This window comes from Trifolium pratense, linkage group LG6, assembly GCF_020283565.1.
Source record: "Trifolium pratense cultivar HEN17-A07 linkage group LG6, ARS_RC_1.1, whole genome shotgun sequence".
In the NCBI taxonomy this organism is placed as follows: Eukaryota; Viridiplantae; Streptophyta; class Magnoliopsida; order Fabales; family Fabaceae; genus Trifolium; species Trifolium pratense.
This window is the reverse complement of record NC_060064.1, coordinates 42,950,908-42,966,017: the sequence shown is the minus strand read 5'-3', so window position 1 is coordinate 42,966,017 and position 15,110 is coordinate 42,950,908. Positions and strand designations below refer to the sequence as shown.

At 31.9% G+C, this 15,110-nt stretch overlaps 3 protein-coding genes across 8 annotated transcripts; 2 read left to right on the top strand and 1 right to left on the bottom strand.

Annotated features, from left to right (window-relative positions):
* The first annotated feature begins 1,236 nt into the window (after window positions 1-1,236).
* On the top strand, window positions 1,237-7,724 carry LOC123892731. 3 transcript variants are annotated; one of them, XM_045942586.1, is made up of 2 exons: window positions 1,237-1,872; window positions 7,706-7,724. In XM_045942586.1, exon 1 carries the CDS (start codon window positions 1,462-1,464, stop codon window positions 1,858-1,860), a length of 399 nt encoding a protein of 132 aa, XP_045798542.1. In that variant the 5' UTR covers window positions 1,237-1,461; the 3' UTR covers window positions 1,861-1,872; window positions 7,706-7,724. The 3 variants fall into 3 exon arrangements, with proteins under 3 accessions (XP_045798542.1, XP_045798543.1, XP_045798544.1); XM_045942587.1 differs by lacking the exon at window positions 7,706-7,724 and adding an exon at window positions 4,035-4,053; XM_045942588.1 differs by lacking the exon at window positions 7,706-7,724 and adding an exon at window positions 2,695-2,711.
* On the bottom strand, window positions 5,277-7,841 carry LOC123892732 (triacylglycerol lipase 2-like). Its single transcript, XM_045942589.1, has 9 exons — window positions 7,665-7,841; window positions 7,452-7,548; window positions 7,157-7,329; window positions 6,941-7,051; window positions 6,703-6,846; window positions 6,200-6,240; window positions 5,989-6,068; window positions 5,751-5,846; window positions 5,277-5,631 (listed from the first exon to the last, which is right to left on the bottom strand). Exons 1-9 carry the CDS (start codon window positions 7,839-7,841, stop codon window positions 5,312-5,314), a joined length of 1,239 nt encoding a protein of 412 aa, XP_045798545.1. The 3' UTR covers window positions 5,277-5,311.
* Window positions 7,842-12,116: 4,275 nt separating this feature from the next.
* LOC123893098 lies at window positions 12,117-13,599 on the top strand. Of its 4 annotated transcripts, XM_045943019.1 has the most exons (3): window positions 12,125-12,328; window positions 12,862-12,878; window positions 12,928-13,599. In XM_045943019.1, the coding sequence occupies exons 1-3, from the start codon at window positions 12,315-12,317 to the stop codon at window positions 13,269-13,271; spliced, it is 375 nt and encodes a 124-aa protein (XP_045798975.1). In that variant the 5' UTR covers window positions 12,125-12,314; the 3' UTR covers window positions 13,272-13,599. The 4 variants fall into 4 exon arrangements, 2 of the variants coding, with proteins under 2 accessions (XP_045798975.1, XP_045798974.1); XR_006803343.1 differs by having other exon boundaries at window positions 12,117-12,328; window positions 12,816-13,599; XR_006803342.1 differs by having other exon boundaries at window positions 12,117-12,328; window positions 12,733-13,599.
* Window positions 13,600-15,110: the final 1,511 nt, after the last annotated feature.

Here is a 15,110-nt window from a genome sequence, read left to right as displayed (position 1 = left end):
TTGTATTGATTTTATGGGATTTTAAAAGATGACTTTTTATAATCAAGATTCTTAACACATGATTTTGATGGATTTCTAACGTAGATTTTTAAGATTTCAAAATACATTATGGATTTTTAAGGTTTTGAATGTTTGAACCACGATTAAAAATACGAGATATCCTCTTAATGACATTCCTTAAAAATACATATTGAAGATTGAATAATTACTTTTTTATTTTCAGGTCATTATTAATAATTAAAATTATAATAATAACAATAGAAAGTAAAGATAATAATACTAACAACCACCTTGTAAAAAAAATAAATAATAATAATGAATGTTGTAAAAAAAACAAATTGACGAAACGAAAAAAAAAAAAAAAAACTATGAAAATTTTTCTTTTGGTTTACGTATACAGTACCATAAAAATAATAATATGATTTTTTTTTATTTGTGTTTGCTTTTGGTCTTTTCCCGGAAGATTGATGAACATATTATTTGCGTTACAATACAAAGCACATCAATAGTTTTTCTTTTGATTTGCGTTTTGCTTGAGTTTTTACGAAGAAGATCGGTGAACATGATAATGATAGATGATAAAGAATGACACAAAAGAAAAGCAAAAAAGTCTCATGAAATCTCATGAATTATGGTGAGATTGTTGGATGAATATGTTATTTTGTATTTTGTACAATATAGCAAGTTGCAAGAGAAGAACATATTTTGAACAAATGAGTTCCGACCAACGGCAATAGGAAAAAAAAAAAAAAAGTCTGTGGGAGAGCATGAACAATCTCAGGGTTTGGAGTGAGATTGTTTGATGAGTGTAGTATTTATACTTTTAACTAAAAAGTCTCACGAAATTCATTTCATAACAAAATCCATCAAAATCGGTAGACTTTTGAATACCAATGGACATTTTATAAATGACAAAGAATCTCAATTGAATACCAACAGATTTCATTGCCCTGAAAAAAAAATCATGATTGTCTTAATTGAATACCACAAGATTTACTTAACTTTTGTAAAAGTCTTGATTAAATACCACAAGATTTTTTTATAATAAAAAAGTCTTTTAAAATCCATTGAAATCTCGAATACACCCCTCTAAAATCTATAAAGATAAGAAAAAAACATATTTATCCCTTTAAAATATTCATATTTTGTATGTACCCAAAAAAAAAAAATTCATATTTTGTATCCAAAAAAAAGAAATTGCATATTTTCGAGGTTTAGAAAAAAAAAAAAAACTTTAGTCTCATCGAGTTTCGACTATGCACAATTAATTACGAATGGAACTTCTTGCTCAAAACGTTACACAATTACTTCCTTAGAAAATAAACAAACCTCCGCCGCCAGCACCACCGTCTCCGCTGCCACTCTAACTCACTCTATTAGCACAGACCAAAACAAAACAAAAACAACACCAATTTTACCGTCAGCATCTTCAAATTTCAATCGCCGACAACTAATCAAACCATGGCCGGTCGATTCCGCGAGCTCCTGAAAAAGTACGGTAAAGTAGCACTCGGTGTTCACTTCACCGTTTCCGCAGCTTCCGTCACCGGCCTCTACGTCGCCATTAGAAACAACGTCGACGTTGAAGCCATGCTCGAGAAGTTTCACTTGGGCGCCGCTTCATCAGAAGAAAACCCTAATCCTAATCCTAACCCTAACCCTAATTCTGATACAGACTCTACCCCTATGTCGGTTAAAAATCGCACGGCACAGATGGCGGCTTCTGCTGGTGGAGCTTTCACCTTGGCTTTACTTTGCAACAAAGCTCTGATCCCTGTTCGGGTTCCCATCACTATAGCACTCACACCCCCAATTGCGAGGTTCTTGGCGAGAAGGAACATTGTGAAGACTGGTGTATGAACATGCTCTTTGGTATGTGTTGTATTGTTGAATTGTTTATTGTTATAAACTTATTATAAGGATTACAATAACTATGAGTTAGATTGTATAACATTTTTTCGTAGTTGGTTTATGTGATTATTGATGAGAACTGAAACTGGAATAATAAAAAGGGGGTTTTCAATGAGCAATGCTCTTGATATATGCTATATAGTTATTGTTAATTTCCTTTGTTGATTGTGATAATTTGGTGGTGAAAATTCAAATTTGATTGGTTCTTCGACTTAATGGATTGGTTGCTATGTTAAGATTTTTGTATTTGTGAAAGTTATAGAAGTTGAAGAATCATATAAGTAATACGTGGATTGTTTGTTTTTGTGGTTGTGGATTAGACATGATAATGCTATAATAATTAGGGTCTTGCTGAAGCCACTAGGTTTGGTCTAGTGGTGAGGGATTTGGGTAGTATGCTAGAGGTCCTGGGTTCGATCCTCAGCTCATTGTAAACCAAAAAAAAAATTAAAAAAATTAGGGTCTTGCTAATTAGTGCCTCCGGGTACTAGTTAAGGAACTAAAAAGAGAAATAAAAGAAAAGTTATGCATTGAATAAAAATCAAAATTTAGACTTTTAATGTGTTGATTACACAATACTCAAGAAAAACTTTCTAAATTTGAATTATTCACAAGTGCCCCTAGGGCACTATTTAGCATGTGCCAAATAATAACAAGAGAACTTTGATTTAATGAAGATTACAAGAAGTGGCTTTGATTTTATAGGGTAAATTTTTAGGTATAGTTGTTGGTAGAGTTGGATGTTTGGTAGATTGACATGCTAAGTTCTGATCACCGAAACAGGTTGATATGATGTAATTTCCTTCTACTTAGCTGGTACTTGATTGTTTGGTGACATTATTGGAGAAAAGGAGAGAATAGGTGATTTCCTTCCTACTTGATTAACCTCATAGTATGTACTTGCGGTTCAATTTGGTACTGTTTTGTTGATTCTTGCTCCTAACTAGCAGTTAGTTTCATATCATGAAAGAGCTGATCCATGGTCTTATGTTGGATGATGCAATATAATTAGAAATGAGTGATTCCTACTCTCTATTGCAAGTTGGATGAATTGAGGGATGCCTAAACTCGCTCACTTATGCCATTTATGTTGAATCGCCCAAATCAGGTTGCATAACTGTAATGCTCAACAGACCAACCCAACCCATTGAGTGAGTGGGGAGTTTATTAGTTTAAATCATGCCCGTCAACTGGTGAACAATAAGAATCTTCTTGACCTGAATAGTTGTATTGTAAGTATCTCTTGCTAAATAACCTACTTTACTCTTAGCCTGTAGAGAATCTGCTTCCATACTCTAGACGCTCCTTATTTTTTCAGAAATCTCCTCCGGTTTCTTTTGAAGGTATTAATGGTCCTGTTATTGAGAAAGCTTAGGTATCGTGTTTTTGAGTCATTGAGTTATATTGGCTTCATGAAATATTCGGGTCAATTAAAAGGTATATTGACATAGCTATGTTTCCCACCTGGCTCAATCAGAATATCAAATTCAAAGTTGGCAAGTGACAATTCTCCTTGAAAATACTCTTAAAACTCTCTGTCTGATCAGTATGTATCTAGCTGATCCCTACCCTAAGAAAAAAATGGCTTTTTATTCAAGAGAATCACCAGTTAAAGCTTTCGGGACAAGTTAGAGTTGATTTTCTTTGTTTGATGGATAGCTTTAGTTGATCAATGGTGTGGGGTAATCTAAGAAATTCTTGCACCTGTTTTATCAAGAACGTCAAATGAATGTAGCGAACCCTGCTATACTGAATGTTTCTCCGAGTTCATTCCCTTTTAACTAAAAAAATAATCCAAAATTCCTTTCATTGTTCTCTCTTTCAACATCTTCTCTGCTTATTGAAACAGTTGATCCCTATCAACTGGTTGAAAAGTAATTCGCTTATAAGTTAGTTAGACAGTTGTCAATTACATTTCCTTCCCTATCAGCACAATACAATAGGAGAAAAGCAAGAATGTGAAGTAGCATAAGCTTTAACATTAGTTTCATCCAGAATTTTGCAGCTTCCAATGGTTATAAGGTCTTGTGGTATGTTTAGTACTTTAGTTGTTAGTTTTCTTTGTTGATTGTGACAATTTAATGGTGAAAATTTGAATTTTATTGGTCTTCCAATTTGGACAGGATTCGTTGCAATGTTAAAGTTGTTGTATTTGTGAAAGTTTCAAAAGTTGAAGACTTAAATCATATGACTTGTGCTTTGTTGTTGTGGTTGGTGGATTGTACATGAATCACATGATAACAATGGTAGAGTAACAAGATAAATTAGATTCAATGAAATTGCAAGAAATGTCTTTTTGACTTTGTAGGGTATAACCATATAAGCTTTTAGGTATAGTTCTGGTCTCCACAGTGTGAGGGATACAATGTAATGTTTTTCTACTTAGTTGATACCTGAGAGTTTGGTTATATCTTTGGAGTTAAGGAGAGAGCGAATGAGTGATTTGCTTCCTGCTTGGATAACTTCAAAGTGAGTACTTGGAGTTTAATGTGTTACAGTTTAATGTGTGGTTATATCTTTGGAGATAAGGAGAGAGCGAAAGAGCTGGTCCATAGTTTTGTTTCAATCAGATTCAGAGTTGGTAGCTCCTTGAAAAACACTCTTAAAACTCCTGGTCTCGTCAGTATGTATCCTTGTGGTCACTACCCAAAGAAAAAGAAGTTTTTTTTATTACCATTAGTTGCTTTCAGTTTCAGGACAAGTTTGAGTCAATTTTCATAGTTTGATGAATTGCTTTATTTGATCAACGGTTTTGGTAATGTAAGAAATTCTTGCAGCCGTTTTATCAGGAACTTCAGATGACACTAGCAAACCCTGTTATACTGTATATTTAACATAGTTCATTGTCTTTTATCTAACAAAAAACATAATTAGAAACCAAGATGCCTGTCAGTTTTTTCTTCCTTCTTTCAACCTCTGCTTATTGAAACAGTTTATTTATCTCTAGTGGTTGAAAAAGTTTATAAAAAATATTTCACTTATAAGCTGATTGGACTGTTCAAATTTCCTTCCAAATCAGCACCATACAATAGGAGAAAAGCAAGAATATGAAGTAGCATAATAAGCTTTAAAAGTTTAACGGTAGTTTCATTCAGAGTTTTACAGTTTCAATAGGTATGTTCTATAGTAATCCAGGTCTCATGGTAGGTTTAATCTGTTCTTTCAAACTGGTATTTAATCTCAAGTTTATGGTAGAGATTTTCAATATAGTGCCAGACACATTGCACTAATAATAAACCAAGTTATAAAGTGGCAGATAGATTGCATAAATATAGATAACAGAGGACAATTTCTATACTTAAATATAAAGAATCTAACATATTCTACTATATACAAATTCAACTTAATGAAAAACTACTATATACTGTACATGGTTTGAAGCACAATAATCATTGTAAATTCACTGGTTGTTGAAAAAAGCTATCATGGGATCATAAACATCTTGTTTAGCACTGACACTCAAAATAAAATCAGCATGTGCATAATCTTGGTTGAACTCTAGCACGAGCTTGTTAGCATCATGATCTTGGAGGTCATTAAGCAAAATCTTCACATCTTGTACATCAGATAGCTGATCTTTACCTCCATAGGCAAAAAAAAGAGGGAAATCATTTGGGATTTTGGTCAGGTCATAAGTTGGAGGAACTCGTTGACCATAGTGCTTCACATTTTGTGCTTGATCATCGTAATCATACTTTGCTATGTTTCCTGTTCTGATCACTGTTCAAATTTCATAATTTAAGAGCCATGTCAGTAAAAAAAATACTATTAGTCCCTAATCTAAATGCAAGAAAATCAAAATCAAATATAAAAATTTGATTCTTAATTCGTAAACTTACTTTGTGAAAAATGGATCAAGTTCTTTGTTGATGATGGTTGTGGTTCATGCTGAAGATAGAAATCTATCCTAGAAGAATTTATGCAGCAATTCGGACCTATAAAATTTAAAGGTAATTAAGAAATACCAAAATAAAATAAATAATTATTATGCAAGAGTCCTTACTCATTTCCAAAAAATTAATAAAACCGCAAACTTACTAATATTTGTTTATAAAAAATAAAATAAAATTAATGTACCTGTGAAAAATGCCATTAGGTTTGCGCAATTCAAGTTTAGAGTGTGGCAGATGCCATCCAAAAACTTTGCTCCAACATCCCTGCTCATTAGAAAAGCATATGATATATTATTTCTATATATTTTTCTAGTTCTACTATTTTTCTTTTGCACTCAAACATATTAAGAAAGATAAAAAAAAAAAAAATACGACAGAGTTATTTAGTTACTTACTCAATAGGACTGAATTCACGTATGCCTAGCCAATATATATCCTGTTATATTAAAAAAAAAAAATTAAAAGAATATTTTTATGAACTGTCAGCATAAACTATTTACACTGTCAATCACAAATCATTGTTTGTTAGATTTTTATGTTAATTACAATGAAAATCAAACTTTATAATGATAGAACTTTGAGATTGATTGATAATAATATACACGGTGTATATCGAAATGGATTAGGTGCAGTCAACTTTTTGGTGCAGTTGTTTAATAGTCGTCCGATCATAACGGTTTAAACAAATGCAGTCAATAATAAGTTTTGAAATCATGATCGTTCAATTTTGATCGGACGGCTATAAATAGGACGACTACATGGAATCCAGATCAGTGTATATAAATTAATTGCACATTTTAATACATAGTTAGCTAAATAAAGTAGTATATGTACCCAAAAAAAGGCGCATGTACCAAAAAAAAAATAAAGTATTATAGTTTTTGTGTCTCTCACACACATTAGCTAAAAAGAGGTCAGCACCGAGTTTTGTTTCCTTTGAAGAAATTTGATTCATATGAGCAATTGGACTAAGTAAAGCAGCTGATCTTAACATATTCAAAAGTTGTCCTTGTGATAATGCAGCAAAAGCCATTAGAGTTCCCTAAAAATTTTAGATCATTAATTGTTACATACATACACACTAATTTAAAACATAATAAATAGATAAATAAATAATCAATTTAGGATTAACTCACTTGAGAATGACCTGCATAGTGCATTTTTTGACCAGTATTGTTGTACACATATTGGACTGAAGCAGGAAGATCATAACTAGCTAATTCATCCCATGACCAATCCCAATAAGCCTAATCCACAATGAAATAAATCAAGAATCAATTAGGGATAAGCCTATTAACTTGTGAAAAATCTGAAAATCAAAATGAGTACAATATATATGTAAGTATAAGAACCTTGTCATTAGGACTTAGTGATGTGTGCATGGTGCTATATTTTGTGCCACGACCATTCACAAGCCACACATCAAATCCACTGTCAGCTAAAATAAATCCCAATGATTCATCTGGTGAATTGAACAACCATATTACCGCATCCTGAAATAAATCATATGAGTCAAACATGTTGCCTTTGTATATAGTATAAATAAATCAGATACATTAGTTATTCAATACATATACAAAATAAAATTTTATTTATAATAGTGGTTGGAGGGAGTATCTGCAACAACAAAACTTACACAAAATAGACCATGTTGTATTAACACCGGTGGTTTGTTTGCTTTCTCACCGGACCGACTTGCCGGTAACCTCTGCATGCTCAGGATGTAGCCATCCTCTGTTGTAACCTTTTAAGAAAAATATTGATGTTAATTAAGTTTTGTGTTATATTGACCATTTATGTGTTGTTGGTTCATCAAATTTGGGAAAAGTTTCTTTATAATAAATGCTATTGTTTATTTACCTTATGTTCTTCACATGTGTAACCTTGTGTTTCTACCATAGTCTTGCAGATACCATCATCAGTATTTAGAGAGGATGCTGAAAAATCATTGCTAGTGTAAAGTGTTTTTCTTCCTTGTATTATTGTAATGCAAAGCAAGAGTATTGAGAGAACACTAATTACTCTGCTGCTGGCCATATTAACAATGTGGTTAATTATGATTATGCTTATGCCCCTCCTTACAAAACCAAGTTTTATAGGCTTCTTAATTTGGAGGGCAAAGACAAAGTTGAATACAACATTGTACTTTAATGGTTGTAATTAACTTCTTATGTATTTACATAATTTTTTATGGTTGTACGTCTTTCTAACAAATTAAATCAATAAGAAAATGGTCCACCTTAAATATTTTTTAATCAATATATACATAAACTCAAGGCATTTCCATTAATATGTTAATGTGATTTTCTTTTATCAATTAGTCTACTAGATAAAAATTCTACTCTTAAAATAAACAAGGAGAGTGTCCGAAATAAGGAGAGTATCCCTATCAACTCTGAGTTAAACTCGCAGAGACATATTAATGTGATTCTAATTATCACAAATAATTAGTATTTGTTTATTTTCACAATTTGGGTTGACGTAACTACAATGTTATCTTAATACTTGGAGATTTTGTCTTGGGGGAGAGTTGATTTGTCATGTACTATAGTATGAATGTGTGAAAGTTTGTTGAGTCTGACCTTTAATTATAGACACATGAGTTACGTTAAAGGCATCAAGACAATTCACGAGTCACTAGAGAATAGAAGCAAACATTTCAAGAGTCTTCTGATCGAGAATTTGAGATACATGGAATGGAATTAACAGTATCAGCATCTTTTTTTTTTTTTTTGGCTCAGCGGCTTTTGCGTGTAGATCCAAACTTTTGTCATTTTAAAGTTTTGGCTCAACAGCTTCTTAATACCTTTAAATTATGTAACATACTCTTTATTTAATTTTATTTATTTTGTTATTGGTCCAATGGTCTAATACATACTCAAATAAATACACACTGAAAAGAGAAAATAGGGTGATCCGAGATTCTACATAAAATGTCCTCATACAAATATCACTGAGCATTGAAAAAAATTATCATGGGATCATAAACATCTTGTTTAGCATTGATACCCATAATAAAATCAGCATGCATGTGCATAAATTTGCATGAACACTTGAACGAGCTTGTTAGGATCATGATTTTTGAATTCAACATTGAGCAAAATCTTCACATCTTGTTCATTAGATAACATATCTGCCCCTCCATAGCCAATAAAAAGTGTTAAATCATTTGGGATGTTGGTCAAGTTATAAGTTGGAGGATATGGTTGACAATAATGTTGCTGATTTCCTAATCAATAATCATACTTTGCTATTTGTCCTGTTCTAATCACTACTCAAATTCCATAAATACAAGAGCCAAAATGTCAAAAAAAAGTCGTATCCTTAAATGCATTAAAATCAAATTATATTGAGATTGTTTATTAAAAACAAAATCATATTGCAATTTATTTCTACGCACGTAAAAATAAAATTATATAGGAGTATTATTTTCACTTTATTACATTAGTTTGTTACTCCATCCGTTTTCGTATAAGTGTCCAGTTCTATCATATTCAGTTCTTACGCATTAGGAATGAATTTTCGGAGCCCAAACAATATACATCATGTCATATTAAAAAAAAAAAGTATTTTCATTCATTAAATTTTAGATTTAAAAGCACTTCTTATTCCATATTTTTTAAATTTTCAACTTAACTTTCTTTGGAATTTTGATCCATCATCTATTGTTTTAGTCTATTTTTAGTGATATAATTTATTCGTTTATGGCATGGTAACACCTGTTAAAATGAATAGTAGGCGCATCTTAATAAGTGTCCTCACGTCATAATAAACTAATAAACAACACCATAAAAAATATCCAAAAATAAGATGCATGATCAAAATTCATAAAAAAGTTAAATTAAAGATAAAAAAACGATTATCAAAATAGGACCTCCATTTTTTAAAAATAAGAAATTAGAAGTGCATTTAAACTTTAATTTTAGTAATACATAGTTTAGTTAAATATAAGTTTTTTTTGGCAAAATTACACTACAGGTCCTTTATCTTTTTTTTTTGTAATAGTTTGGTCCTTTATTTTTTTTTGTAACAATTTGATCCTTTATCTTTTTTTTTTGTAACACTTTGGTCCTTATCTTATTTATTTATAAAAAATAAAGGACCAAAGTGTTACAAATAAAAAAAAATAAAGGACCAAACTGTTACAAAAAAAGGGGACTATATAAATTGTTAGAAATAAAAAAAAAATAAAGGACTAAAGTGTTAGAAATAAAAGATAAAGGACCAAAGTGTTACAAAAAAAAGATAAAGGACCAAAGTGTTACAAAAAAATAAGATAAAGGATATGTAGTGTAATTTTGCCGTTTTTTTTCTCACACACCTAAGCTAAAAAGTAGCTAGCCGCAAGTTTTGTTCCAGGTGAGGAAATTTTATCCATATGTGTAATTGAACTAAGGTACCGTTTGGCCTAATTTTATTCGTCTTTGTTTTTCTTAGAAGTAAGAAATTAGAGTAAACAACAATTTTTAAAAGCTATGGTAAGGAAAAAAAAAAACTTCTATATTTTAATAAAGATCCCTGGAAAATAATCAATTAAAACATAAGAAATAAATATAAAGAAATAAATAAAATATAAGAAATGAATAAATAATGGATTAAAATTATCAACTAACCTGTGAGTGAGCGGCTAAGTGCATATTTTGACCAGTATGGTCATAAACATATTGAACTGAAGCGGGAAGATCATAACTAGCTAACTCATCCATGACCAATTCCAGTAATCCTATAAACAAGGATTAATAAATTTATTAATAGCAATCAGAGTTGCTATTATAAATTTATAATCAATTAAAGTTGTTTAATAAATTTATAATCAATTAGGGTTTTTCAAAATAATTAATCCTCTTAGCGGAACAATCCCGATGAACGAATCTTGATTAAACCATTAATCACAAATCAAAGAACACAAAACCACAAGTTTATGTGTTTACCTCTTGAAGTGCAGAACCTTTGAGGTAGAAACTGTTTCTGATCACGAGCAAAGCAGAGTAGCGATGCATCTACTCAGTCCACACGAACAAAACTTCTCCGATGACCGGTACTAGCCAATTCCACCAGAGATTCAGAGAGAATAGGGTTTAGAGAGCGGCGGCTAGGTTTTCACTTTGTGAATTAGGTTAAGCTTTTAAAACTTCATCACAAGGGTTCTATTTATAGAACCACTTGTGTGGTCATCAAGCCAAGCACTGCACCGTACCTTACGGTGGACCGCATTTCTCTATTTTTCATAAATTAAATAATAAGTCATACTTAATTATTTAATTACTAATAAGTCCTGCTTATTATTTTATAAATAAGTCTTACTTATTTATTTCTCTCATCTATCTGTCATTTGTGTGTGACCCTATAGGTTCTCGTAACGTTGGCAATAATATTAAATCACATATTTAATATTATAAACAGTGAGCGGTATCTAGCAACACATCACTGCTACCCAAGTGACGAGAATGTCATGTGATCTGACGAAACCTTTATGTGATAACGATCGTGTGTATAATTACCCCTTTGCCCTTATATCTATATTGAACATAGGCATAGATCGTGTCACCCTTGTATGGTTCAATATCTTATTTCTTGATCCCAGAATATACTGAGCAACGAATAAGCTCAATATCTCATATTGACTTAGTTCGGCGTGGCCACGCATTTTATCAGTCATATTCCATCAAGAGGCCTACAGATATTGCTCCTGTTATGTAGGAGGGGCAAATTCCATCTAGGTCACTCATGTCCCTCAGCATGATTTATAGAGTACCCATCAACCGACTTTATAGTCATCCTGTTACGGACAATGTTTGAACGGCAACTAAGTACTCTACTCCACATCTAGGGTCCATAGTGGTTTCAGGTCGAAGGGTGGTATACACCATTATCACTATGAGAATAACTTATGACACTTTTCATAACATACTATGTAGCATTCTCATGGCGGGTCAATCCAATATAAATATTACTCCTAATATTTATATCTATGTGAAGACTTGATATCTCATATCCATGACGTACTCGTGAGATGAAGTCATCAGTTTACTCACATAATAGTCTCTATGTTTTACTGTTATCTCACATAACAGTAAAACTTGACTATGGATACTTTAAGAATAGTGTCATTATGTTTAATGGAGTCTCACTATTAAGTCACACTTAATGTTCCATTAATTAGACTAGCTATTCTAGGGACTTTATTAGTTTGAAACAAACATAATAAAGAAATGCTTTATTATATATATTAAATATATAAATCAAAGTCATCATACAAAAGACGATTCTATCAAAATAGATTGGCTTTTAGGGCTTACTCCAACAATTATTTTGTAATTATTTTGGATATTTATATAATTACATCAAGGGGTTATTATTTTGTGTGGTTCTAAAAGTCAGGGTTTGTTATTCAAACTTAAGATTCTTTGATTTTTAACTTATCTATGTTATTTTGCCAGTTCCAATTTCAGATTTCTGTATCAAATCCTTCTGTATCTTCGATCTTTATTTTCATTTTCCAGATCTGCGATGAAAGTTGAAAGGTAAGCCATCTAAATCTCTAATTTTCATATGTTCAATATCTTTAACACAATTTTGCTTTGAAATAAACTAGCGAGAATATGGTACCAAAAATTTATCTGAAATTGTTTTAATCTTATGACCTTGATTTATTTTTGGTTTGTAATTAATAAATTATGGACAAGTTAATGGTTCTTTTATGAACTTGTTTGCACTATTTTTTAAGCTCTTCAATGGAATATCATATTATTTACAATATCTCATTTTCTTTTCTGTTTTTCTTTGTTTGTTTGCTAAAAACCTGTAAAGAATGCATACATACATTTTTATAAATAAACAAAAATATAACTCTTCAATTAGTTCTAAATTTTTAAAACCTTATATAGACTTTATATAATTAAGTGTATGACTATGGTATATTGCACAGCTTGAGGCAATTACTTCCATTCTGGGGATGGAATTTAATTCATTGGTTATCAGTAGTAAAACCTTGCTCCATTTTGAATTAAGCTGTTACAAGATTAGGAGTGATAACCTTGCTCCATTTTGAATTAAGCTGTTACAAGATTAAGAGTGATAACCTTGCTCCATTTTGAATTAAGCTGTTACAAGATTAAGATCAGTGATGAGAAGCATCAGCTAACTTCTTCCGGAAACAGTGGCAAAACAGCTGAAATGTTATTTTTATTGACCTTTGGTGAAGAAGATCTGCATCATGGAAAACTTAATGCATGTGAAGTTTCACTTGGTGGCAGACTCAATAGCATCAACGTTGAGGATATGAAGTTTTTTGAAAGAATGAAATTGGGTGTTACTGTTTCTATTCATTCTTTGGACGAGAGAGCCTCTGCAGACCACATTCGTTCAAATGTACCTTTACTTGGCTGGATGGAGAAAACTGCTTCTGAGTACCACTTAAGCTTTATTATGATATTAAGTTCAATGTATAATGAACAGGGTTATTAGCAGACTAGAAGTTCGAATTGCTGGACGGTTAAATATTTATACCTTGAAGTCTTTAAGTGTATGGTAAATTTTATTTTAACATATAATCACTTTTATAGATAGCTTGATTGGTTTTTTTGTTTTAGCAGGTTGCTGTAGTGTGTTGGTTTTTGTTTTGTGTACTCCCATGAAGCTCTAAGGTTTGAAGGCTTGAAGCAAGAAACATGCCTTGTAGACATTATTATTACAATGCTTATATTGAAAATTGAAAAGTGATGTTGGTACTAAAATACTTTGTGTGTCTTTGAGATATAAAATCCAATCTGGTCCTTTAAGTGTTTATGAATTATGGAGAATGCACAAAGGAATCAAAAATAGAAATTTTACAGTTGTTGAGTATGTTGTTAAGATTCATGATATCGGAGTAAAGGGAGACAAAAGTTTGAGAAATTTGTAATGGAACTAATAGAATTGATACAAATGAATGTGTCAAATCACAAATGAGTACAACTTCTATCTTATATACTAACTAGTTAATGGACCTATACTAACTAGCTAATGAGCCTAACTCTATATAGTTCAACAGCCTCCCGCAAGCTGGAAAGTGGTCACAACACTTCCAGCTTGGGATCACTAATACAAAGGTACATCAATATAAAGAAAATACAATGAAATTTGCCGGAATACATCGGCTAGAAAACAACTCAAATACAACTAGTAGTGCTTAACCACCATAAGGAAGAAACACAACCCATCAAAGCCAACTAAGGGCAGAAGCAAATCAACAAAGCCAATTAAGGCACAAAGCTTAACCATCAAGAGCACTCAATCACTCAAGATAGCAGCAAAAAAAGAGAATATCAAAAGGGTCCGATGTCTACAAAGTGAAGCATCAATACTCAAGTTGTGCTAAAGGTAATTAGCTCATCTAAGGACCAACAAATCAAGGAGAAAGATCAAGTAGAGAATATCAAAAGGGTCCGATGTCTACAAAGTGAAGCATCAATACTCAAGTTGTGCTAAATAAAGGTAATTAGCTCATCTAAGGACCAACAAATCAAGGAGAAAGATCAAGTAGAGAATATCAAAAGGGTCCGATGTCTATAAAGTGAAGCATCAATACTCAAGTTGTGCTAAATAAAGGTAATTAGCTCATCTAAGGACCAACAAATCAAGGAGAAAGATCAAGTAGCATGGTTGATGGCTAGAGAGTAAAGCATCAATACCAATGTTGTGCTCAAGATGAGATAGCACATCAAAAAAACCAACTAACCACTTGACAAAGCAAGCAAATACAATCTGCTCAAAAGATAGCATAAAAGCGACAAAGCCACAATGATAACCCACGTTCTCCATTGTGGACAGACAAAATGCAAGTAGCTGTTCTGATCAAGGTTGAGAGGTCCTTTTCTTCATTGGTAGGAGAGTTGACCTTCAAATTCGAATCTTCACTCCATCCAAGATATACTTCAGAGTTGATTCACTTCAGACTTTAGTAAGTTCTGATGTCTTCATCCTCTGATGTAAGTAACTTCTGAAGATTCTTATCTTCTGAGGTCTTGCGAACATCTGAAGACTTGTCTTCTGAGCTTTCTTCAGAGCTTGTCTGAAGCTAAGTTCTGCACACTTAGAATAAATTTTTAGTCCTTCCAATTGTATATTAATACTTTGTTATCATCAAAACCTTAATAGATTTAGGGGCAAACATTTTTAAATCAATTTTGTTCCAACAATCTCCCCCTTTTTGATGATGACAAACATAAGTATTAATTGACAATTGTTGTTAAATTAACTTATCATGTTTCTCTTAAGTTTGTGAGGTTTGCAAGCTCCCCCTAAGATTGATACTTCTTAAAGCCT

Coding starts and splice junctions, on each gene's coding strand:
- LOC123892731 (XM_045942586.1), top strand. CDS start 1,462: ATGGCCGGTCGATTCCGCGAGCTCCTGAAAAAGTACGGTAAAGTAGCA.
- LOC123892732 (XM_045942589.1), bottom strand. CDS start 7,841: ATGGCCAGCAGCAGAGTAATTAGTGTTCTCTCAATACTCTTGCTTTGC. Junction 7,052..7,156: donor CACTAAGTCCTAATGACAAG/GTTCTTATACTT, acceptor ATTGTGGATTAG/GCTTATTGGGATTGGTCATG. Junction 6,241..6,702: donor CTGACCTCTTTTTAGCTAAT/GTGTGTGAGAGA, acceptor TTAATATAACAG/GATATATATTGGCTAGGCAT.